At 37.5% G+C, this 25,531-nt stretch overlaps 1 protein-coding gene and 1 long non-coding RNA gene across 3 annotated transcripts in view; one reads left to right on the forward strand and one right to left on the reverse strand.

The window, feature by feature from the left end:
- Nucleotides 1–6,163, reverse strand: part of OSBPL9 (oxysterol binding protein like 9) — a 69,578-nt gene extending 63,415 nt beyond the window's left edge. For both annotated transcript variants that reach the window (XM_062581857.1, XM_062581856.1), the window contains exon 1: nt 5,985–6,163. In XM_062581857.1, the coding sequence (XP_062437841.1) occupies nt 5,985–6,095 (111 nt within the window). In that variant the 5' untranslated portion in view covers nt 6,096–6,163. The remainder of the gene's footprint in view (nt 1–5,984) is intronic.
- Nucleotides 5,939–7,358, forward strand: LOC134143644 (uncharacterized). Its single transcript, XR_009959149.1, has 2 exons — nt 5,939–6,138; nt 7,261–7,358. It is a non-coding gene; the product is annotated as an uncharacterized LOC134143644 (long non-coding RNA).
- Nucleotides 7,359–25,531: the final 18,173 nt, after the last annotated feature.

A 25,531-nucleotide genomic window follows, 5' to 3' on the forward strand; every position in this document is an offset into this window, starting at 1 on the left:
AAAAAAAAACAGATTTTGGAAATACCATGCGTCTAAAGACATTGATATCTATAAAACTCTAGGAGGTTTTATGTTACATACATAATTGTGGTAACAGATTGATATATCATTTGCAGTTTGTTGGATTTCTTTCCCTCTATTAAAAAAAAAATCTAGTCTAGGAAAGCAGGAAGGGTTAGCTGACATGCTGGCTTGCAGAATCCTATCTCATTTGTCACCTAAGAGCAGCAAATGCAGAAATATTTCTTCTCCCTCTCCCATGCCCCTATCCTAAAGGGGATAAAGCCTAACTGTTTTTACACATGATGTTCATATATACATAACGATGAATTCATGTATGATGAGCTCAGGGAGTTTTTACTTATGATGAAAAACAGTTCAGAGTTAAAAGATATATGAATGCTATGAATGCTTAAGACTTATTAATACTTAAGACTTTCACATTGTAAAAACTATATAATGTGTATTGTTTTGCTTAGGAGACTTTTCTGTTTATAATAAGAAATGGTGTACTGGTGCATTAAAGTACATATAAAGCAAAGTCGTATTTCCACATTTTAAAAGAGATAAAAAGAGATGTTTGGGGCCACAGGAAAAAAAGATAAATTGCTTTTGGCCACTTTAAGGTTTACTTTTTATTTTATTGCCTTGGATTTTACATGTTTAATTGTACATGTTTTCGTCGTAAGTGTATGTATCTTGATTGTTATACAGTCCACTATTTAAGTTATAATCCAATTACAATATATTCAGTACATCAAAACCTATCATACAAATAGATAAAACGATGTACAAAATTCAATTTGAAGTGCTGAGTAACAGCTATCTTAATATTTTTATTCTGTGTCTGTAAATCCAAAATAATTTTTCCTTTTATATAAAGTTTGCTTGCAGTTTTGTCTTTTTTTTATTAGACTCATTGAGCTGTTTTCAGTGGATGTACAAGGTATTACCAGCAAAGGTAGGTGTCACATTAGCCTAGTGCAGAAAGCAGAGCCCTTAAAGGGAATGTTCATACAACAGCAGATTTTTTTTTCCTAGGGATGATTTTGTTTTCTAGGGATTTTTGCATATAGCTATTGATTGATAAACTATTTGAGAAAGCAGAAAAATTAATTAAACTAAAATTCTCTCTAAAATAAGACATTGAGCCATGACTCCAGGTTTGAAGGCATCATTTGAAATCAAGTTAGAGAGATGTGTTTCCAGTTCTAAATGTTCATGAAACAGCAAAATTTTAGCCCCACTCCTCAATACCTGGTTTATACATTCCACAAACAGTTCTTTCAATGCAATGCAACCAATATCAAAATTGCCAACTAGCTGCAATCTTTAAAAAACATGAGGGAAAAATATAAAAATATTCTTGGAGCCCCTCAGCTGCTGCCTCCTCACAGATGGTTTCACACAGATTTTGCTCCTTAAAGAGTTCAACTAGCGTATGTTTTACAAAGTACAGTTTGATTAAATGATTAACAGAAACAAGAGAATATTAATCTGTTTAATCTACATTTAAATCTGTTCTTTAGGAATGCATTGATGAGAGAACCATGAAAGAATTGGAAGTTACCAAATTTTGTTTCAAGAATATACATTACAGAGTTGTCATATACAATTTTTTCTATTAAATCTCATTCACTATACAAGGCAGCTGTTCTGATCAGCTCTCATTTCAATATTGTCAGACATCGAAAATGCACAAAGGTTTTAAATATTTTATGGGAGTTATTTTATGGAATTAAAAAGAGGAACAAAATGCACTAGGACCCAAAATTCACCTAATCTTCCAAATTAAAACAAACAAACAAAAAAGGAGTTACCGTTACACGCAGACACTGCAAACTCATTTAGGAAAAATGAAATTGCAGACTGACCTTCCTATCTACTGGCCCTGGTTTTAGCACTGTTTGCACAGCTATGTCAGTTCAGCTTTCAATTTATTATACGATTATTTATTTAAAAAGTACGCTTAAGAATCGTTAAAAGGATATTCTGATTCTCAACCTTGAGGGGGTCTCTGGATTATTTCTACAAGATTCTCAAGGGTAATCAAGGCTGTAGTTGATGTGTATTTAAGCCAGCACTGCTGCCAGAAAACACAAACAAAAAGCAAATCCCCTTCATCTACCTCTTCTGCCCTAGCCATTTCTTTGTCTTCATGCTATCTCCAAAACAATGCCAACAAACATTTTTATATAGCCCCACAGAAGAACAAACTATAGAACAAATTCAATTGAAATATACATACATATACATACATACATACATATATATATATATATACTTTATATATATATATATATATATATATATATATATATAAAGTATATTTCAGCAGAAAGTTATTTTTCTGCTGGAATACAGCTCAGGGAACAACTTCAAAATTCCAGTGCCAGCAGAAGGCAGAAACGAGCCACTTGGAGACTTTTCTTTTAAATATTGTCATCTCATGCTTAAAGCTATGGTCAGTTACACCGCATAAAAAGTGTAATGCTTCAGTAGATTTCCATGCACTACATAGGAAGACATACTTCCAAGAGAAAATACTGGTGGGTGCACAAATCAAAGAATATTTGGAGGGAAAAAAAAAAGACACTTATTAAACCTCTGGTTGAAGTGATTCAAAATGTCATACAATAATTTACTTCATAGTTTGCCCATCCAAAAAAAAAAAAAAAAAAAAAACATAAATCCAACAACAATATAATAATTCAGTTGAAATTCAGGCAGGAGGAAGTAAAAGAAATACAACTGAAATTACCTACAAAAATATATAGACTTTACAGAACCAAATTTGGATTTAAAAACTCTGGTAAGAAGAGAGAGAGAGAGAAGAGATTTAAGTGACAATATCAATGGAACTGCATGCAAATGCTATCATTTGCTGCTACCGGACAATCCTTTATTAAAACAAAAACAGATAAAAGAATGTTTGAACTATTTATCCCAGTTTTCCTCTCTATAATATATTCATAAGTAAATTTAAATAAATGTAATTACAAATAGATTTGAAGATTTTTTTCCTCTTTCAGAATAGAAATGTTACAAGCATAAACTGCAGAAGAAGAAAGTAACAAAGAGCAAACGATGTTGGCTTTGTAAAAAAAATTGTTGTAAAACTATTTGGAAGCTCATGTGAGAAACAAGTCTGCATTCATACTTCCAAGTAGTAGTACTAGCATTCACCGCAATACAACAAAGCACAGAGGAAGAACTGTACAAATTAAAACACACATAAGTGAACATTACATTTTAATTTTTCCTTCGACTCAGACTTAAATGCAAATCTTTTGCCTTGCTTCTTGAAAGCTGTTATTATGTCAGAAAAATAAACTTAATTTTATTAATTTGCTTTTGCTGCATGTATTTAATACAAATTTAGGTTAACATTTAGTCAGTATACCAAAAGACAAAGCATACTAATTTAAGAGTTTTTTTCCACCAGCCTGGTACTATTCTGCACTAACTCTGTTTGGATGTTTATTCCACATCAAGGGTACTTCTGTGCAGTCTGTTTTAAGCTATTTCCCGAGAAGACTAAACAGAACACACGGACACACCTATGAACAAATGTACTTTTCTGGATCTAGCACTGATGGAAAGTTCAGCTGCATGAAAAGTTACTGCCCTGCCATTTCCCGCAGAGCCTCCTGTCAAAGTTAACGCCCACTGGACCTACTGTAGAAAGTGTTTCTTGCAGGAGCATCATTTTGGATTGAAATCGGCTACAGAGTCTGCAAGACTGCACAAGTAAGAGCAGATAAGTGAACTATAATCTCTGCCACCAGCAGAGGTGTTTCCAGATTACATATCTGCACAGCCAGCTGCCATCTCACTCTACCCCACCCATGCATTACACTCATGGAGAAGAGCCAGTTTCATATGGATACACAAGCAAAGTCATACCGTAACTCAACCATGTTGCTTCAGACTGAAACTGGCTCAGAGGAGCAGAGTTAATGACTGTCTATATCCAACCACATACATAGGCCTTTATTTGAAAATACAAGTGTATATATATATATATATATACAAAATCACAGGAGAAAGCTATAACAGGCCATTTCCCCACAAACAAAATGCCCTCAAACCTGCTACATATTAAAGCTGCTTACCTACCACAGTCTCATAAACTATGGTTCAGGAATTATTACTCTAAAGCTAAAGGCAGAGCTGAAAGAAACAGTATCCAACTACCTTCTCAGTACTGATACTGGTATTTTTGAGACGTGATCAACTGGGACATGATCTAAATTCTCTCTCATACCCACAACCCAGCTGACAGTACAGTCCTACAAGTGACTATGCCAACACACAGGAAGAAGCATGCACACGGCAGGACCAGTTCTTTTGGCAGCTAGTCTTTGAATAGCTTAAATTCATCATGATACATGCTCTTACCTTCAAAAATGAATTCAAGCATCTAGAAAATTGTGTAACAAGTACTTGACAGAAGTATGTGCAGAAAAGACAGTACATGGATAAAGGAAACATTCTAAAGTAATGTTAATTCTAGCACTTTGCTAGTGGTAAATGCACACAAACTAAAGGAGGTGATTTAATTTCTTGACTTAAAGATGAATTTTTAGGATAGGTAATTAAAAAATGTTTTTAAAACTATGAACTAAAAGTTTGCATAGTAACACAGAGCATAATAAATTGTACAGAATAAAAATGTAAAGCATATGTAGGGATACATAATCACAGGAAAGAATAAAAATTAAGAATTGATTGAACAGGTGAAGATCACTGAAGGAAAGTCACTGCAATAGTGACAACGTTTATTGCATGTCCATTTAGTAAACATAGCACAGATTTCTATTTCTGTACCTGAGCAGTTAATGTCTTTGCACCTTGGACCTTTACTTACACTATCCTGACGAGTTCATCTCAGTCAAACAAGTCAAGCAGCTCATGTTTGAACAGCCATTAAAAAGGAACTATAAAAGTACTTTTTCTTCACCATTCGTATTCCAGGTGGGGGTAAAATAATGATCTTAAGTGTACATTAACTAAATTTGGTCTAGAGTCCTTAACTTGTTTATGTGGAGTCTTATAAACTCCCAGGGCTGGAGGTCAAATCTCTTTCCCAGCAGAGCTGGAAATACAGATTTAGAAAAAATATATATATTCACAAACACACACACATATATAATTTGTTTAGTACAGGTCAAATTTTTTAGTGTTTTATCCAGACTGACGCAGTGACAGTAACTGCTCCATGTCAGCTTGTCTGTGCACGCACGTGGTTCTGACAGTTGGCCTTCTAATTTTAGGGCATATTCTTGGGAAAAGAAAAAAAAAGTTGCACTCCTAATGTATCTACAATTTAATTCGTATTTTATATACGAAGCCAACAAGCTAGCAAGTCAGTATCCATCAGCAGTTAAGTAGCGCATCAAGATGTCTTGTCAACTTAATATGCTTTCTAAGTTCGTGTTTGAAAGTAGGAAGGGGTCAGCGAAAACAGGAAAGTAGATCTCAAATAGGGGAACAACCTGCTGCTTCGGCAGCGGACTCGGGCTGTATCGCGGCAGCGTTCGTGAGAGCACAGCTCTGGGGAGGGAGGCAGCCGCCCGGCCCCGCGGCCAAACCAGGGTCCCGCTGGACAGAGAGGGGGGAGCTGGGGACGGCGGGACGCAGGAGCCCGAGGCCACGGCCCAGGCGCGACCGAGCGAGTCCCCGCACGCAGCGGCGAGGGCGGCCCCGGCGGGGAGAAAGCGGCCGCCGCGCCGCAACGGCCGCTCGCGCCCAACGGCCCCGCCCCGGAGACGCCCCCCCCCCCGCGCGCCGGCCGCCAACAATAACAGCGCCGCTCGCCCCCACCGATAAATCTCCCAGCGCGGCCACCCCATTGGCTGCTCCCACCGCCTCCTCCTTCCCCATTGGTCGCCCGAGGGCTTACACCGCCCCCCGTCCCCTCCCCGCCCCCACCCTGCGCCTCAGCCGGCTCCTCGCCCGCCCGGCCCGCCGCTGCCCCTCACCGTGTAGTAGGAGAGAAGCCCGGCGTTGTAGTCCAGCACGAACCAGCGGTACTGCCAGCCCTTCATGACATTGGTCCATTTGCTCAGCGGGCCCTCCATGATAGACGCCATCTTAGGCACGGAACCGGCACCGCCACACGCACCCGCCCGTTCGGTGAGGGGAGCAGGGGAGAGACACGGCGGCGGCGGCCAGGCGGGGAGGGGGGCGGGGCACGCAGCGAGGGGGGCGGGGCCAGGAGCCACGCTTCCCCCGAAGGGCGGGGGGGCGGGGGGTGTGGCTTGCGCGCGCAGCGGGACGGGCGCGGGGCGGGGCGGGGCGGGGCGGGAGAGCCCAAAGGCCGGCGGGGAGGCGGGGCTTAGGGGGTAACGGGCAGGCGGGCGCGGACGAAGCGCTGCCGCGTACCGTGAGGGGGGCGGGGGGTGAGGGGAGGCGGAGGGCTCAATCCCGCCCCCCCCCCCCGGGTGCGAGCTGCGGGAGCCCGGCCCTGAGGCGGCGGGACTCGCCTCGCGGCTCAGCGGAGGCCGGGGGACGGGACTGGGGCAGGGGGCAGGACGTGCTGGTGCCCCGGTGTGTGAGGGAACGACATCCTGTCAGCTTTGGCGTCTCTCCACCTTTCCATTTCCCTTTTTGTTGTGCTTAACCCTGTGTCTGCCCTTTGCTCGCCCGTCCGGAGCTCCTCTGGGTTTGCCAAGCGAGTCCGAGGGCCCTGCTGCCTCTCTTGAAGGAGCTGCGTGGCCAGGGGACAGGGTGTATAAAAGGACATCCAGCACGGGAGATGGAAATTGCTGTCTTCTCTGGCACTAGAGTAACTTTTTAAGGGTAAAGCTTATTTAAATAGGATCCAGCTTTCCTGTGGAGGGATCCAAGAACGTGGGATGAATTCCCCAGGAGCAATGGACAATCATAAATCTCTTGCTGCAGTGCAAGGCATGTTCTTTGGCACTGGTCTGCTCTAACCTAAATAGTAACTTCAGCTATATTGTAGCACAAAAACTTAAAAGAACCAACAGAGATACTCATGTTCCTCCCTAGGGAGGAAAAATATAGCAGCACAAATGGTGGTTTTTTTTCTCTTAAGTTTGTATTTATTGCGCAGACTTTATAATATTCATAGGATATCTTTTTTCTTGTTTCTTTCAACTGGATGTTAACACAGCTTTTTGTTTTTCTGATTGCGATATAAAAAGGTCCTTCAAAGTAGGGCTGAATTTGTTCTAGTGTTTACAACAACGCAGGTTAGATGTGTACTAAATTAACTTTTTTTTTCTTTTCCAGAAAAATCTCCCTGGTTTCTTTTTGTGAAAGAATCAGTCCAAGGCAGAGCTTGTATGCATGATTTTACAAAATAATAAATATGTCCTATTTCTAATTTATCCTCCTTCACATGTTGCTTTGCTTTCTAGTTTGTTACAAAGTGGCATTTAAAGTGTTGGTTTATCCCTTGGAGTCACCCAGTGGTGCATTTATGCAAGATGTTACCAGTTTAATCTAGCTAATGTACAGTTCGGTCCTGAAACCTAGCTTGTTAATTTTGATAACATTCTTTTTCAAGCTGGACATGACCTCAGTAGCCTGTTTTCTTCTTTAGTTTCACTGGCCCAAACAAAGCACTGCTGCCTAGAGATTATACTGAGGCAAGCAAAACAAAAAACATCAGATGGTGCCAGAACATTACTAGTACTACCATTTAAAGCTTTAGTTGGACTGGAGCTTTATTATCTCAGATCATCACTTTCACTGTATTATACCGCAAGAGTTGAAACTATCCAAAGAGCTTGTACAAAAAAATATCTCAGTTTAACTGTGAAAGGCATGGCATTCTCAATGAGAAAATTGCAGCGAAGAGCTTTCTATTTACCTTGGTTTGCCAGAGGCCAAATTTGTTGAACTTCAGCGTACACTGAAAATCTTTTTTATTCTTTGTTTTCTTTGACTTTATTAAGGGGAAATGTGCCAAAGACTCGTCTCTGCTAGAAAAAAACATATTAGGTAACTCAGATATTAGGTAGGCATATTAGGTAGGCATATTAGGTAACTCAGTTTAACTAAGCCTTTGTGACTCTAGAGTAGATGGAGCAATTGTGTTAACAGGTGTTAAAGGGGAATTCCTCTCCAGACTTCTTTTAGAAATATAGAGTCAATATTTTTTTTAGGTGATTTAGCAGAGATTGGAGAATCATTGTTTAAAAAAGAACATATAAATTGAAATAATGGGCTGTAACTTTATGAGCTTTTATCAGCATTCGAGATGCAGTATCTCATAGTCTTATGTACTTTCTTAACATATCATGGTGATGTATCTTGTGTATATCAGATTAATTCACTATGTATTGAGCATTTTTTGTGAGAGTATTGCTGAGGAGATTAGACTTAATTAGCTATGTCTTTGTGGTAAAGAATCAAGGTATCCATTATAATTGTTCTAAAGAGCAATGCAAACATTTTAGTTAATTTAAAAAATCAACAAACTGAAATCAGCCACAGCTGTTATATAACCTGTCTTTATGTACTTTGTATATTACATTGTCATCACCAGCTTTGCATAAAAAAAATCATTTGAAATAGGAGTTAGTAAATTATTTCCTATTTTGTTTGCTTTGTGATGTTCCTTTTGTATCCAGTTTGGAACAATTATAAAAAGCTGTTTTCTACAATTATGAACAGTTTTATTGTGATGTTCTCCGTATTTTACAAAATTTAAATTAGTCTAGTATGTCGCCCTATTTAAGTATGGCACTTACTGTGATCTAAGAGAACTATGTACTGTAAGGATCAACAGAATTGAGTGGAAAGCAGCAGCTGTTACCTTGTGCTGCCTTTGTTTTATGCACTGTTCCTTTCGCTGAAAATCTTGCCCAACATCACTACCTTGCCACACAGAGGCCTCAACTAAATTATACTGGTACAGCGTCCCACAGGGTCTCAGCCACGCGTGGATTTCCTGACCAGCTGCATCGTTTGTCCTGCAGAGTGGCCTCTGGAGTGCTCAGACTGTCCCAGCGGGAAGGTAGGGGGAAACCTCGGATATACTCAGTCCTTACTGTGTTTTCAAGGACATTCCAACTTGTATCCTACATTTTTTCATGTCTTTTCTTTCCTTTTGTCCAAACTTGCCAATAAGTTGCACCTATTGTTTGGCCACTATAGTCTAATTTTGTATGGTTTCTTGCCAGGAGAAAGGCATGCCCATTTAGAATAAATACTAGAGAGAGACCAATACTGGGGAGACTGAGAAGAAATGAGTATACTGAAGGAAAGTCTGATCTTTTAGAGGAAATACTCCTGGAATGATAACCAAACTAACTTTGAAGAGCCTCAGCGATGAAGTTGTGTGGCTTGTGGTTTTTTTTAAGGGTGTCTAAGAGTGTGACTGGCAACAGTGAAAGTATCTTTAGCTTCTGGGAACAGCTGCAATTGCCTGGGGTGCTGTAGAACATAAGGAAGCAGTTTGAGGACTGAACAAATGATATTATGTTTTCTTCCCCTTCCCCTCTGCCTCCATCACAAATGGACTAACAGTTTCATTTTGTGCTTCTTATCCTACCGGCTCATTGTGTCAACTACTGATGATGTAATCGTCATAATTAAGAAATTATGTTTTAGCCTGCTGGTGGGTTATTCTTTTTCTGCCTGTTGATAGCAAGTAATGTCTTTTTATTTTTACCTTCAGGAAAAAAATCCCCATTTGATTTCTTATGGGTAGCAAAATCAAGATCAAATAGAAGATGATCTTCTGTGTCATCTTCTGTGTCATCTTCAGTCTCCTCCTGCTGCCCTGTAAAGAAGATATTTTCTAGTCCATCTATGCATATGCCAAATACACTAATAGAAATAATAGGTAGAGCCTAAATATTTATTATTTTATTTCTTTGGAATTAAGTTTGCTTTAAGGGCTTGTGGAGAGGAGAATAGATGAGGGAGAACCACCTTTGCCATGCAAGCAGTCATCTTTGAGAGGAGCATGAAATCAAGTGTATCATAAGTAGATTTTCTCACTAGGTTTATTATACTGTCACTTTTAAATAAAGAATATTTATACAAATCAGCAGGTAAAACAGCAAGAAGACAGTAATTGGTTGTCCATCCTTTTGAGGAAAACAAATAATTCTATCCTGGGCCTATTTTTCCCCGAAAGTTTATTCCTGTATATTCCCAGAGAATCAAAGCTATCAACAATATATTTTCCCAATCCTGCCCATTTCTTTTTTTTTTCCTTTCTTTCTTTTTTTTTTTTTTCCTGATCTTAGTGAACTGTCTTAAATTCCTCTAAGTCAGGGATGTGGAACCATGCTGAGAGCTACTTAGACCCTTCTGACTTTTTTGAATGTTTCCTTATTAGCATACACTTCTGTGTGGTAATAGCACAGAAGAAATCCAATTACTGTTTGCGTGGAACTGAATTGTTCAGGCCACAGAATGCTTGTTCTAGTTCTGCTTATGGCTCATAGCTTTGTCTGGGCTAGGTTACTCAAGAGAGAGGACTTTACTTTCAGAAAGGCATCATAAAGATCCAAGTCTTCTGCCTTACTATTGTCCAGATTCTCTTCCCTTCAGGAGATGTTTAGAACTGCACTGAGAAGTATTACGATATTGGAGCTGTTTCACAAATGCATCTGAAATGTGTTCAGCCAAAATATGGTACCATTTAAGAAAAGACTGATGAGCCTCTCTTGTATTTAAGACAGTAACAAAGATGAAATGGATCTCCTGAGATTTCTGTAATCTTTAGTTATTTAATTCGTTTTAGTAGTGCTGTATGTCTGAAGGAATGATCCTGCAAAACAGCAGCTGACTCACCTATCAGGCACCAATACACTACAGGACTAGGAAAGGTTTGTCAGGTGCTACAGTATGTGTTAAAAACAGTGTGATGATATTCAGTTAAACAATTTGAGTGACTCACTCACCAAATCGTATTACAGGCTCCATAGGGAAACATATTTTAAGGGCATTAGAAATTTGACTAGCTATATAACAATAACATAACCTCAATTTTTGTTATGGTTTCATAAAAGGAAGAACGTAGATTACAGTTTGCAGTTTTACAGAACACTGACATAATGAAACATTGTCAGGGAGTTGTAAGAAATGTAAACTGACATACATTTTAGGGCTCAACATTTCTAATTAAATTTCTCAGCTTGGTGAGGAGCTTTGGCATTTAGGAATTCAAGTATATTGTGTACTCCTTTCATATAGGAATAGGCAGAAGAGTCCCCCCAACATCTCTTACCTGTAACACTTGAAATCTTTTAGTGTTCAGAGATGGAGACATTACCAACAATACAAACATAATAGGAAAATAATATTTTCTAATAAAATTTTGTGACTTAATATATTATAAATCTAGTCCAAAGGAATTAAAAGATTTGTGTGGCCTTTATACTGAAGAAACAGCTATTGGAGCTATTTCCCATTTGCACACAGAATGAGTTCCTAAAAGCTGGCGATATATCTAGCAATTAGAAAAATGCTGGATTGAATTTTGCAGGGTAATCTTATTATTAGTATGATATTATTACAAAGCTTACAACAAATCGTAATTTAGTCATTAGAACAACAGGCCTCTGTACAAGAGTTTAGAGTCCACAGTGTGCTGAATCACAACCTATTCTCCTAATGCACTGCTTAGATGGGTAACATCTCTTCATTTGATTTAAGCATCTTCTCATCTTGTGGGTAGATTTTATTTAAAATTTAATGTAGAAGTCCATGCTATTTTCTCAACCACAAATAAGTGTTTGATTTCTACTTTAGCCTCCACAGAGGCTTTGAAAAGATACAGAGGAATGCTGCCCAACTGGAACGTTTACTTCACTGCAGTGTGGTGTGGTGTGCAGCCCATTGGTACAAAAAAGGCAAATAAGCATAATCTCCTTCCTGTAAGCTTTCACACCATCACCTCTTTTTGTAGTGTTCGTCCCCTTAACATGTTTCAGGTAAGGTTACTTGCTCCTTGCAGTCAATTAAATTTGTAAATATGCAGGAAATGCATTGTTTTCTCACAAAATCTACACTGTTTACAGAAGAGTTTGAGGCAAAGCAATTTTACCAAGGGAAAATTGTAAGAATTGATTGGATACTTTAAGGAGTATTATCTCTAACCATAAGCATCATATGCTATGTTTATTTTCAGGAAGAAGTATTTCTTTTTTATTATACATTAAATATATTCTGCTATTAATAGATTCTGCAATATCATTGTCTTTAAAGCTAGTGTGTATACATCTGCAAGTAGGTTCCAAAATATATGCATATTGTTAGGCTGTTATGGACAGAATCCATGCTTTATTGTTCAAAGTGTTATTAAAATTTGGAGGAAAAATATATTTTCCTCTCTCTTTTTTGTCCAGGTAAATAGCAGAAATAATGTATTAGACTTAAGCAGATATCTGACTATGATAATAAAGACATTGTGAGTACCAGGTAGGAAATCAATGAGATAAGAAGGACAATAAAGGAGCAGCTTGAGCTGACAATCAAACATAAAACACAAGTGTAGAATGAGCATTCTCCTGTGGGTGCTTCTTTTATTCATTTGATTCCATAGTTAACAGTATTAAAGAGATAACTGTTAAAATTAAGCTTCAGCAGTGTCAGTTTAGAATCAGTTCCTGGTTCCTTCTGCATTTCATGCCTGGATTTAAGACCAAATCATTTTGTTCACTCCAAATGATTTGTACATAGAAGGACCTTGTAATCCCTCACCTAATACTATTCTGCTTGGGGATGCCAAGGAGATCTTTCTTTAGAGTTATGGTTTCGTGCACAAAGATTGGGAGACAAAGGTAGCAAGGTTTATCCTACCAGAAAATGGGAGAAGGCTTTTCCTTCCCTCTGAGAATTAAAATAATGCTTTTTGACACCCACTTAAAAGATTGACTTCCTCCTTGTTGTGATGGAAGCAAAAATACAGAAATTATTTTTTTCCATCCTCCTCAACTCTTTTTCTCTCCTTTGCATGAGAAAAGGAGAAAGAGAACTGATTTAGAAGAAGAAAAATAAGTAGCCACCAGAATTTGCAGAATAAACTCAAACTGTTCTCCAAAAATCATGACCTGCAGATGAACCTCAAATTCAGAGAACAGTTGAGGGTACACTTAGGTTCACAACAGCATCTCCTGCAGCTTCATGAGCTGGATTTCAGAAGGAAAGAAACTCAGGTTCAGAGTCTTGGAGAAAGCCCTAGCCCACTCTGGCTAGGTTTCCAGTTTAAGTATTATGAAGACAAAAACCTGGGGCATGTTACAATACCTATTCACCAGCTGTGTAGACTAAACCAACTGCTCACATCACTTAAACAACTGACTCAGGTAATCTCTGAGCTACAAATCTTTGGAAGCTTGGTGCACCAGGGCAGTATCACTACATGCTTATCTACTCCTACCATCTTCCACAGCTCCATTTGTTGCCACTGCTGGAGACAGGACACTGGCCTATTTGGACCTTTGCTTTGCACCACTACCTCTATTCTTACAGTATGTTCTTATTTTTATGAATTAACTAAGGAACCTAAGCTATTGGTACTTTTCCAAGGAGTTTCTTTTTCCAGTAAAATAATGGAATTTCTTTGGGGATATTTAATGCTATTATAGCCAAATTTTGCTTTTTAATGGTAGAACCTTATTTGGAACAATTTCTAACATTTGCATTTTCACTGACTTGCTGAAGGTGCTCAGAACAGCTGAAATAAGTTCACATGTCAAAGAGAGTCTTGCTCAGCTCATAGGCACGTACAGAGGAGCATGGGGCAGCTCTGTTCTTCAGTCTGTAAGCCAAGAACTTGAAGAAAACCCAGGCCTTGTTGCTTCAGTTCACTTCCAAGTTTCAGAAGTTCAGTCTGTTCTATTCGTACTTTCCAGTGCCCTGATAAGCCATCCGATTTGAAGTGTAACTGCTAAGCATCTGAGCAAATGCTACAATAACATTAATGTTAAAATCTATAAATGTTACTGGGGTTAACTGAGTTCTCTGGACAATTGTCAGAAAATGCAGGGTTATGTCATTTGCTTTCTATTCCCCAAGAAAGTTAATTTTTGAAAATAAACTTGTGAGGAAAATACTAACAAGCAATTCTAATAATAATAATAATAATAATAATAATAATATTAATGAATAATTAATTTAAATATTTAATTTAAATTAGCATCAGATGAAGTTGGTAATACTTAGTACTTCATAGTTTCTTACAGTTTTGTATTTACTTGAGGTATATAAATAAACATTTTTTTTAATTCGCTGGTCAAGTTTGCAATACAATTTTTAAATCGGCAGCACTAAGTCCTTTGAAATAAGATATCAGCAAAAAAAGACATAAGTTTAATTGGGTGTTTCTAGTTCAGACCAAACAGGCCAAAAGTTGTTCAGACTTGTACATTCCATTGGTGTTGATGTGGTTACATGCATTTAATCAAAAGGAAAATTTAACCCTTTGACTTGAAGATTAAAGTATGTAAATAGCCAAAGTTAGGCTCTGGTATTCACACTGCATAAGAAGAGAGGAGGATCTAAGACTTTCATTAGTATTGCACTCTTTCTGGTTTATGCTGACCTAGTTCTAATTACGCTGTTTTTAGTATACCAGTAGAGAAAAGATATTCTTCCGAACACAGCAAAATCAGTAGCAACTGGACTGTTTGTCTGATCAGTCTTACAGATTTTCTGATGTCTGTCAACATTGATTTACATATCTGATCATTTTAAATTAAACAAAATCCTACCCACAGTTTTCTCATTCAAATATCATTTACATACTGATAACATTAAACTGTTCTGTCTGTAAAATGTTTTGTCCAGTTAGCTTTATGCTTTTAGATGGCAATTTAAGATTTAAAATAATCTGTTAAATATCAGGTGGTGTCTCATACATTTAATTGCTACACTGTCTCCGTACTAAATTTACTCATTGCACTGAATTCCTAGAAAAAGAGGAGGAAAATCTTGCAGGTTGTGGACCAGCCTTATACCCTGCATATTGTTTTTGCTATAGAGTTAACTCAGCTGGTAATTCCAATGCTGTTTTAGCTTCAATCCTGTATGTCTCTAAATCCTTAATTCTAGCATTGTAGTACTTTAAGGATTTCTGGGGATAATCAGTACAAAATCAGTTGAGGCACAGGGACTCTGTGAAGCATAGGTAACAGGTTGCAGCGTAGCTGATTTTAGTAGCTGACTCAACCAATGGCTGTCATTTCTGTCCCCGGTAGCAACACATACACTTTGTGTACAATGAATGCTTGGACAGTTTAATACTTCCAGGAAATGTCAGATTTTTTTTCATGCAGAGAGAAACTGCAGCTTCGATATGTTGTTACTTTTTTTTTTTTTTTTTTTTTGGTGAATGTACTATGCAGTAACACTGGCCAGGATTCTAGAGCTTCAGAAATTCAGATAAATAAGTACCGTTTTGGGGGAGGATAGACAGATAAATATATATATAGATGTGTGTGTATTCCCAGAAAAAAAAATCTAGATGGAAAAAAATGGTTTATCTGGGAAAAACAATATATACATAGTAGCTTTAACTCAAGTTTACTTTACAGTGAAGACATTGCCTAAGACATACTAATGCCTCCAGGAACAACGCCTCCACTTACACAAGCAGTGAACCAAGAGTCTTTGGCAGAGGATCCTAGGGAGAACCTAGAAAGTATTTACAAGCTGGGGAGAGCTTTCTGATAGCTGTTCCTATACCACGTTGTTTAAATGGGAAATCAGTAGACTTCATATTCCAGTCATTTTAAATTACCTATTTGTACTTCAGGCTTGACAGTCAAAGCATAAGTTAAAGAAACTTTTGGTTTCTGAACCTTTGAGGTTCATTTACATCAGATTTTCAAGCTTTTTGGCAACCCTGAAGACCAGAAAGGTCCTGTATTTTGGTGCTTTTTTTGTTTTCTTTTTGATTAAAGCTCAGTTAGCCCACGTAAGCACTTAATTCCAGAGGCTGGTGTTTTATTTTTAAAAAGCAAACAACAAATTGGAAAAATATATGATAACATCTTGATTCTGATTCATGTCTCTTAGAGGAATTTGTTTCCTAGAGCACACTGGATTTGAAAAGAATAAGTAGAAAGGTAAAAAATGAGAGAAGAGCATCTTCCAAGCATATTGGCCATGTTATCTAAAATGGGACAAATAAAACTTTTATACCACTTAAGTTTTACTGTTGAGTGGCATTTGGACTGGCCTCCTGTGTTTGGCAGCTCATCTTTGAGCCATCTGTTTCAAATTATGTATGCTCAGGGGGCACATTGCATCCAGGGATACAGTTCCTTAGAACACGAGAAATTTGAACAGGATTTGCAGTCTAGTGATCTGTAAATGTGGATGTGCAATCATACATTCAAATGAACTCTGTTTATTTTGGAGAAATTGAAGCATTCATACAACTGGGGAAATCTGAGAAAGGATGTAAGTGGAGAGCCTTAGGCCATATTCCCTGTCCTGTGTACATTGTACAATGCTCAGGCAGTGCAAAATAAGATAAAACCACCCAATTTTCCCTGCTAGAAAATTTCTCTTTTAGATAGAAAAATTCTTGATGGACTAAGATGATATAGCAACCAGTTTTACACACCATCTTAACAGTGGATTAAAAGAGAAAGTGCAATCTGGCTCCTTCAGTTAATGAATCATCTCCAACCCTGTCACAGTGCTAGGGATGAACCGAGTAGTGAATCAGAAAGCTGTAACCAACTCTCCAAGAGCCTCTGTTATGCAAGCGCATCTCGGCCAGGAAAGAGGATTTGAGCCATAAACTTTAATGGTGCATTAGGTAAATATTGTATTATTCATGACATACTGATGGCACTTATCTTTTTTCATATGTTATCTACTTTGTTCTTATTTATTTATTTATTTATTTAGAATATACTGCTTGTTCCACCCCCTCCATCCTTCCTTTCCCCAGAATGCTGACTCAATTCATTTTACTCTTTCAGCCAGCTAGCTAGCAGTTTTAGGCATTTCCTTGTCCAGTTTACAGTGGAACATGTAACTTCCCTTTCACCAGCAATGTGTGGCTCTTGCAGTTGTTGAATAACAACATGCTAGCTGGAGACAGAACAGATTTCTTTACAAGCAGTAGATACTGACACAAGACTGTATGTCTCTTCTCTTCATCAATTACCCTGAAACTAGGGGACTTCAATGACTTGCGTATCTGAAAAGGAAATTTGGTTCATGTAATGCAGTGATGGAAGTGGTAGATTTAGAACCAGCCAGTAGACCTAGGGGTTAAATGTAATTGTCATATGTTCTCTTTCTAGATTATTTTATTTCCTTTTCATAGGATTTTGCGTTAGCCAAAACCCCAGGTTTTTTGCATTATCAGCAAAGTCTGATCCCTCTAGTAATGAGGATCAGACTTAAGGAATATAGCTTATAAGAAATTGTGAACAGAACCTCGAGCAAATGGCAGATCTGATTCAGTGGGATGTGCAGGAAGTGTCTCATTCTCACAGCAGGCTGAGTGAGGTGCTTGAAAATATTTCATACTGTTAGAAATAACAGATGTTGTTCATTTAATCAAATAATTGTATATGTGCAATTAACACATCTAAAATTTTAGAAATTTTACATTTTGTAATGTATTGCATCTGTTTGAACGGGTCTGATCAAAAGTTGCTTATTATATACAAAAATATGCAAAAATATATAAATATAGTGTTCCACTTTAGATATATTATGTTGCTTACCAAAGTATTAAAGTATTAAGCTGTGTTACTTTTTTAATTAGCAGTCCCAAAGAGTTATAGGATTTGATGAACATTATTCAGCAATATTACCAAATCCAGGTACCTGAAAAAAAGCGCTTTTTCAGAGCTCAGTTCTGTGTGACAATGTTGATAACTCAGTTAATCTTTGATATAAATTTGTAAATGCATGTCTCAATCCTATACTGCTCAGATGTCATACCTATAGACTTTTAAACTGTGACTGTAGCAGCTCCATATACTGGAGGAAGGGATTTGAAATTAACAGAATTAGATATTATGTTGACTGTTTTTTAACAAATTAGGTTTAAATACAATAAACTTTGTGAAAACATCCATGTCTGTCACAAACTTCTGTTGTTTAGAGCTAACAGACATCTTGCTCAGCTCAGAATCCCAACTAGAAAGTCTATATTTAAAAATATAACAGTATATTTTTCTTGGCCTTGATCTCTGCCAGCTATTTGTTTGTATGTGTTTATACTGTACAGTTTGTGTTTTTAGGCAGTGACTTGTACCATCTAGCTAATGGAGCTATTCTGTAGGCCTCTGCAGGAAATCCACAGCTAATTTCTAGCCTTGGATTTATTCCTTACTTGAAGAATTGGAAATAAAGTAATTTATCAATACATTCATTTTACAGTTAACTAAATAGCCCTACTGATGATTTCCAAATGTTTTTCTCTTGCTCATCTATGCATATGTAATTTACCATCATCTAAAGCTAGCAAAAGGAAAGGGACAGAAGTTCATTAAATCATTTTTTTCTAAGTATTTCCCTAACTAAACTTACTAGATTAAAAATGATTTAAACAGGAACAAATTCTGCCTCTCTAGTAAACAGGAAGAGACTGACAATCAAGTTTTGAATGTAATTTGCATCTCATTTGAGTCATGGATATTTTTTTAGGAAGAGAACATCCTCTGTTTCTACAAAACTCATCCAACTATCTGAACTCATCTAGCTTATCCAGCTTCTTCCTCTGTCTTACACTGAAAGCCTTGATGCTTTCTTCCCTTTGACTTCAGTGTTCTTGTAATTTTTCTACATCATGTCCTGTTTTTCTTATGAGCACTTCAAGTGTTTTGTACTAAAAAACATATCCTGTCACATTTAAACAAATAAAACTGATATGGGAATCTAAAAATCAGGCTGGTTTGATACTTGAAAATCCTTATCAGAGTTTGTGTAATCTAATGAAATATCTATACAGACATATATTGATACATTCTTCAATTGCTTCTTAGATTTCTGTCTCGTTTAAATTAATCTTACCAATAACAGCAGAAATTAACTCAGCTTGTCTTTCAGGTTCTGGAATGCATTTTAAAGACTGGAAGATACTTATATCTAATTTTATTTGTAAACTGAGCAAGTTTTAATCATTTTAACTATTGAATTCCATGATGTAGCTTTCATAATCACAGTGATTACTACACTCTTAAATATTTTCTATGGCTGCTTTAATTGCTACTAAAATTCAGTTAAATTTATTTATTTTATGGATACTCACTAGATCTTTGTAGTTATATTTGTTGAATGCAACAGGTAAAGCTGGTGCAGTATCTTTTACTTCTTACTACAAATGATGGAAATGAAATGTAAGGTGACACAAAGGTAAGCCAGTCCTTGTCATCTGAGGGAGTTCAAATTCCACTAGTGATGTTTACATCTGATCAATCATGTGCACAGCTCAAAATCCCACTGGAGGCTGAATTACTACTGCATTAGTTTTGCAATTTAAGCTAAAAACAAACACATAAACAGAAAACAAATCAATCATTAAACAAATAATTTGATTGTTTCTAAGTTTTTCATGTTTCAATTGTGTGTGTGCACCAAATGAATATATATTACAGTATGAGCTACTCACTGCACCCATATTTGTAGAAATGAGACAATTTCCAGTCTTTGATATTTAATAGCAGTATTTACTGTATGTGTTTCAAATATTATTTTTCCTAAAGGAACGTATTTTAGGTGATACCTCATCAGTCATGTTACACTACTATTGTTGAGATTATTAAACTGATTTAGAAGAATGAAAGAAGAAAGGTACCATGTGAACACATATATTTTAATTACATGTCAATTCTTCAAGAGTCAAGAAAACAAAGAGGTTTTAAGGCAGCATTTCTCACTCTTGCGTACTGACTGACACCAGTGAGATTATATGTTTTGAACTCAAAGCAGCATTTTGTCTACTACTGTTGTGCAATAGTTAACCAAGTAACGGGATGGATTCCTCTCTGCTAAACAGCTGTAAATCAAAAATAACCCCACTACGTGGTGGTTTCTTGTTTATGGCCATACAGCAGGATTTTGGTTCACAGAAGGGGGAATGAAGGAGGAAAAACATCTACAGAGATTCCTGCAGAGCCATACGAAATTCCTTAAGTGTGCCAAAAGGTGACTCTAATATCCCACAGTCTTCCATACGTTCTTATAGTCTACATGATTGGCACAGATGTAGGCAAGTAGTGTATTGCTCTTCTTTCTCGCTGTATTTGTCAAAAATCTTTAGTCTTCTTCATATCAACAAAGGCATGAAAACACATTTTAATAAGCACAGTTTTAAATGTGGCTTAATCATGGCTAGCTAACATAATCATCCCTATCCTTGTCTACTCTAAGAGCAAAATCATTAACACCTTTTCTAATATGATCAACTTTCAACTATTGATAAGGTCGTGAGTCATCTCCTCACTGTCTCTTTGGTAGTCACAGAACCATCGTCCCGTCGATTTCTCTGTTCTGTCACCACTGTTCTACTGCTACTATTCATATTATGAGAGATATTACTGCTGAAACTAAGTGGAGTATGATTTAAATTTAGGGAAGAGTCTACTACTAGTGTAAAATTAAAGGTATGACTATTGAGGCATCCTGAATAAGGATAGATTTAAACATGTGTTTAACTCATGGCTGAAGCATTGCTTAAACTCAAAGAATGGGTGAAGGTACTCGGTTACTGTGATTTAAAAGAGATAATTTTTTGTCTTAGGACTAACATGATTCCATTGACACTATTTCATTTTCAGAATTTCCAAACTGTTTTGACAGTTTGATGACTGTCATTAGGAATAGAAGAAAATGAAAGAAAACTTTGAAAAAGAAGAATAAAAACATGTAAGAAAAAGAAACGAGGATGCAAAAGGAAAGGCTCAACAAGAAATGTAAGCTATTATCAAGATGCACTGTAATGGAATAAAAAGGGCATCACACTGTAAATAGTCATGAGTCTGTCTTAGAGTGAAGACAAGCCCTTTTATGAGAAGAAAACAATTCAATCGATCAATGATATGCTCTTGTAGCTAATTACTTCCTGTGTATTATAAGTCTGAAATGAATTAATAATCTTTTTGATGATCAGAGTGAATTAGTTCTAGGTTAGGGGAACGCTGTGAGTTCAGTGTGTAGCTTTTTTGAATGTTCTCAACTAACTTAACACATAATTGACTTGTTTTAATTGCTTTAGAAAGGTGAGTTATGCATTCCCTGGACTTACAGTATAGAAAACATATCTAAGGAAAAAAAATAGAGGAAACTGTTGTCACAAGCCTCTCTGCCCACTACTTCGTAAACATATTAGTTTTTAACTCTCTTTTGGTAGAATATACAATACACATTACAATATTGATGTGATTAATTTATAATGAAGACTGTTGCTGTTTTAGCAGTGGTATCACTTCTTCTGTTTCTGTCAGAGTATGTACTTAGCTGTACAAGTAATGGCTAAATCTCCAATTGCTATATTAGCTGCACATCATGTCAAATTAATGCCTATATAAGATTTATCTGATTTTCAAATATGATCTTCAATTATAAACTAAATCTTATGTAGAAAAATGCCACTCTGCTGTGTGTCATCAATCTACTTGGTCAATCTAACCACATCAAGTGTTTAATCTGACCTTTTGTATGTCTGTATTTTCTCTAATTCTTGTTGGACATGAGGTATAGAGCCTTAAGAATGGCTCAAACAAATTAGCTGGAGAAAATACACTTACTGTCTTAATTAAAAGACAAATTGTGTATGTTTTAAAGTGGATTGGTCTGTAGTACTACAGCATTTTAACTTTGCTAATACTTCCCTCAAATGTCATTATTTTGAAGAACCTTAGCTGAGTTTTTATTAACTGTGACACTCCAATCTCTGATAATTAGATAGCGCAATCTTGAAATTTTACTAAGAGTTTTACCCTTTGAGATTCTGAATACTTGTAATATAAGTTCCTTGCTTTCCAAAAACAAACTGGTACATGATGAAGAAATTAAATTCAGATATGTTCTGAGGTGTTGCTAAGCTTCAGAAAACACTGTTCAGATAAATATTCATGCAAACGTACCTTAACAACCAGTTTGTGTTTCTCTAATACTGCTACTGCTTTGTATGAATTTGATTATCTCTCAACTCATTTTAAAATATCTTCGAGGCAGCTATAGCTCTGATAGTCTGCGAATGGCCATGAAGATCCAAGTGCACAGCACAAGAAGAATTAGCAAATTAGTTATTCAAATGCAGTTTTCATAATGATCAGTGTACATACTCTAGTAACTAGACGCTCTTCTAAAAGATATGCCATAGGACTCACAAACACCACAGGCTTTATGCAAAAATTAGCATATCTCTATGGGAAGATTGTATGAAAAAAATCAAGCTGGATCATCATAATGGTCTCTTGTGGCTGTAAAATGCATCAGTCTATCAATAAGCCTACATCTGGAAAACTTCCAGCTGCATAAAATGTAAAGAGCACATGAAAAATATCTCAAGATGTATTACTAGTTAAAGATACACCTGTAGTTGTTATACCTAAAACAGCTTGTGGCACCTAGTCTAGGGAAGTACTTTGAGATTTTTTATAAAAGAGACCTTCTGTCCAAAGGGTCTAAGTTCTGTACAATGATCTTCCTCATTTCTGAGAAAGACTATTTCAATATGCTAAGTGTGGTAAAATGTTGTTGTGTATCAGGAGCACAACTGGTCCTTGGCTTTCGAAACCTATGCGATGCAAAATGGTCTATGCTCACCTGTGAGCCAGTCCCCTTGCATTTCCATCACTTGATAACAGAAAAATAAATGCTTTTATTCAGGATGTTTTCTGTTCATGCTTTTTTGTTGTTGTTCTGTAAATCTCCCTATGGCTTAATCCGTCTGCTACTTAGATCCTTAATTCTATATTTTTAATATTGGAGCTGCTAATCTGCTTTGCACTGAAATTCCAGAAAGCTGAGTAAGTGGTTTCAAGGCTAGGTATGCAGGAGGCAGGAGTGAGTCATTGCTCTAACCAACCTCTTGAGCATTCGTGGGCTGTAATAATACTTTTCCTAGAACAAGCAGGACAGGTCACACTAAATACCTACATGTTGTTCAGGAAAACATAATAGGCTTCCTGAGTGCCGATCCATGATGTAAACCAAACTATAATAAAGAAAAGGATGGACACTTAGGATACTATTTGTGGGAAGACCAATGGATGTGATTAAAAAGTTACTGGTTTTATTAAAGTCACTTGGTGAGCTTAAGAGATGTATAAAACACAGGGGATATCAGTGTCTGATTCTCACTTGTGCGAGGCCTTTCTTGATTAAGACCCTGTCTTGATTAGCACATGTTTCAGATTCAAGCAAACTGTATTAGAGCAAGTCATTTATGCAGTATCCTACAATTGGCATTTGCACTGATACAGTCATGCTATTGCTGTTGTAAGCTGCACTGGTGCAAGACCCATCTTTCACAAGCAATTTGGCTGTTTTTGATTTATTATTAGTCACTTGTTTGTCCAGTGTAAACTTAACCTTGGGAATTGTACTTTTAAAGACACAATAAAGAGCACTGAGATGTGGTAACTGTCTGCCAAAATGTTAACACCTAGAATCTTACACAATCCTGTTCAACTTACAGAAATACCATGCTAATACTGCTCTCCATGTCCCTTTGATATCAAAAGTGTCCTGCATTAGGGGAACTTATGCAAGTAGATCAATATATAACAATTATTACAGAGCAGATGACAGATTTCCTGAAGGAGAATTCATGTTGAATGGGAAAAGATATCAAGTGAAACTCTTAAGACTTTTTGACTTTGTTATGTTCTTAACAAGCTGTCCTAAACACCTAGCACACAGTCTCACCACCCACTTCAATATCTATGTAACTCTCAGTGCAGGAGATACTACAAACAGCCAAGATTCATGGGGTTCATTCTCAAATGCTAACAGGATCAAATATTGCTGTCTCCAGGAGACATGGCTACAGTTTTACCATCTTCTGTTTTAATTTACAGATATTAATTATTGTGGGATAGCAAATTTCCAATTTTAATCAAAGAACAAAAAAAAATCAACCTAGAAAGTTAATAGCCTGTGCTATTTTGTAGAAATTTTACTTAGGAGGAGTTGAGTGTGAGGTGGTGTAGAGGTGTGACAGTGATAAATATGTGAATGGCGTAAATATTTTTACATTTATACTGTTTGCTTTTTATATTCTTCCCCTCTCTCGTTATCTGCCGTTTCTTGCTGAAGCTATGACTGAGAAACAGGTCAGAGTTTCTATAAAACCTTTATTTGAGGATGGCTGGGAAGGAGGGAGCCTGCATGTTGTATGACAGATGAGGAATAGCAGTTAGTAATGACTGCCAGCTGAGGAATGGCAGGATGTAGAGGTAGAGCATGAGCATGAGGATAAGCATGAAATTGAGCTGAAGAGGGAAAAATGCAGAATGGTAGAGAATTAAGAATAAAGAAAGAAAAAACATGTCTTGTGAAACATTTCCAATAAACAAGTATCATTCCTGCTAATTCCTTTTTATCAACATGAATGTGTATTTTGAGTTTAAATTGATGCCAGATCCATCTTTGTCTAAGTAAAAAAAAAAAGAGGAATGTTCTGCCTCCATCCTCATGGAATGAACTATGATGTGGTTGAGCAAAGAGATCAGAAAAGTAGTTTAATTAGGCAACAAATAGGTAGAAGTAAAGTAGCCAGTACTCGCCTGCTCCCTGGCTGTGTTGTGGCAAAGGGAGATTTGCCTGGGGGAAGCTGAGCTCCTATATGGTAAAAATAGAAATAATAAATAATAATAAAATACAAGTGGTGACATGAATATCCCTTTCTGCCATTTCGTACAGTTTCTCACGGGTGAGGAGCAGGCAGGGCAGTTTGCTTTTCACTCCAGCTCGCTCCTCCTTTTCCTGCTGCCTACATTTTGTCGTCGTTTCCTAAGAGCTGTTTGTCCTTTTTTTCTGCTTTTCGTTCCCCCATATAGCCCACCACTCCCTTTATGTTCCACCATCTCACAGAGAGACAGATTTATGCAAGCAGCAATCGCTTAAGTGGGTATAGCATCTATACATTCATTTCCTGTGAGTGAAGAGTTTGGGAGGAGGCAAGAGGCCAAAACCAAGCCTGACCCTCACTGCGGATGAGCCAGGAAAGGCTATGTCAGATCTGCACGTCCTGTCGGACTCACGCGCTGCGCTCCCAAATCTGCTGCAATCCCAGACCGGAGGCAGCTCCTCCTTCGGGACTTCCCCACCTGTGGGATCCTGAACTAGAGGATTGCAACAGCTCGAAATGCTTGAAGCCTCTGCTGGTAAACATATGGGGCAGAAATAGGGCCAAGAGGGAAGGTAAAGGGAAGGCTAGGAACTGGGAACTAATGGAGAGTTTGCTGGAGGATATTTACCACTGTAAGGCAGGTCCGATCCAAATCGGACCAAAAGTCCGGCCCCGGGTTTTTGTTGCAGCTCTCTAGAGCAGGCTCCGGCTCCGGCGAGCGGAATCCGGCGCCCGGTTTTGCTTGCCGCGGGCGGGCGGAGGGAG

Source organism: Rhea pennata, chromosome 8 (genome assembly GCF_028389875.1).
Source record: "Rhea pennata isolate bPtePen1 chromosome 8, bPtePen1.pri, whole genome shotgun sequence".
NCBI lineage: Eukaryota > Metazoa > Chordata > Aves > Rheiformes > Rheidae > Rhea > Rhea pennata.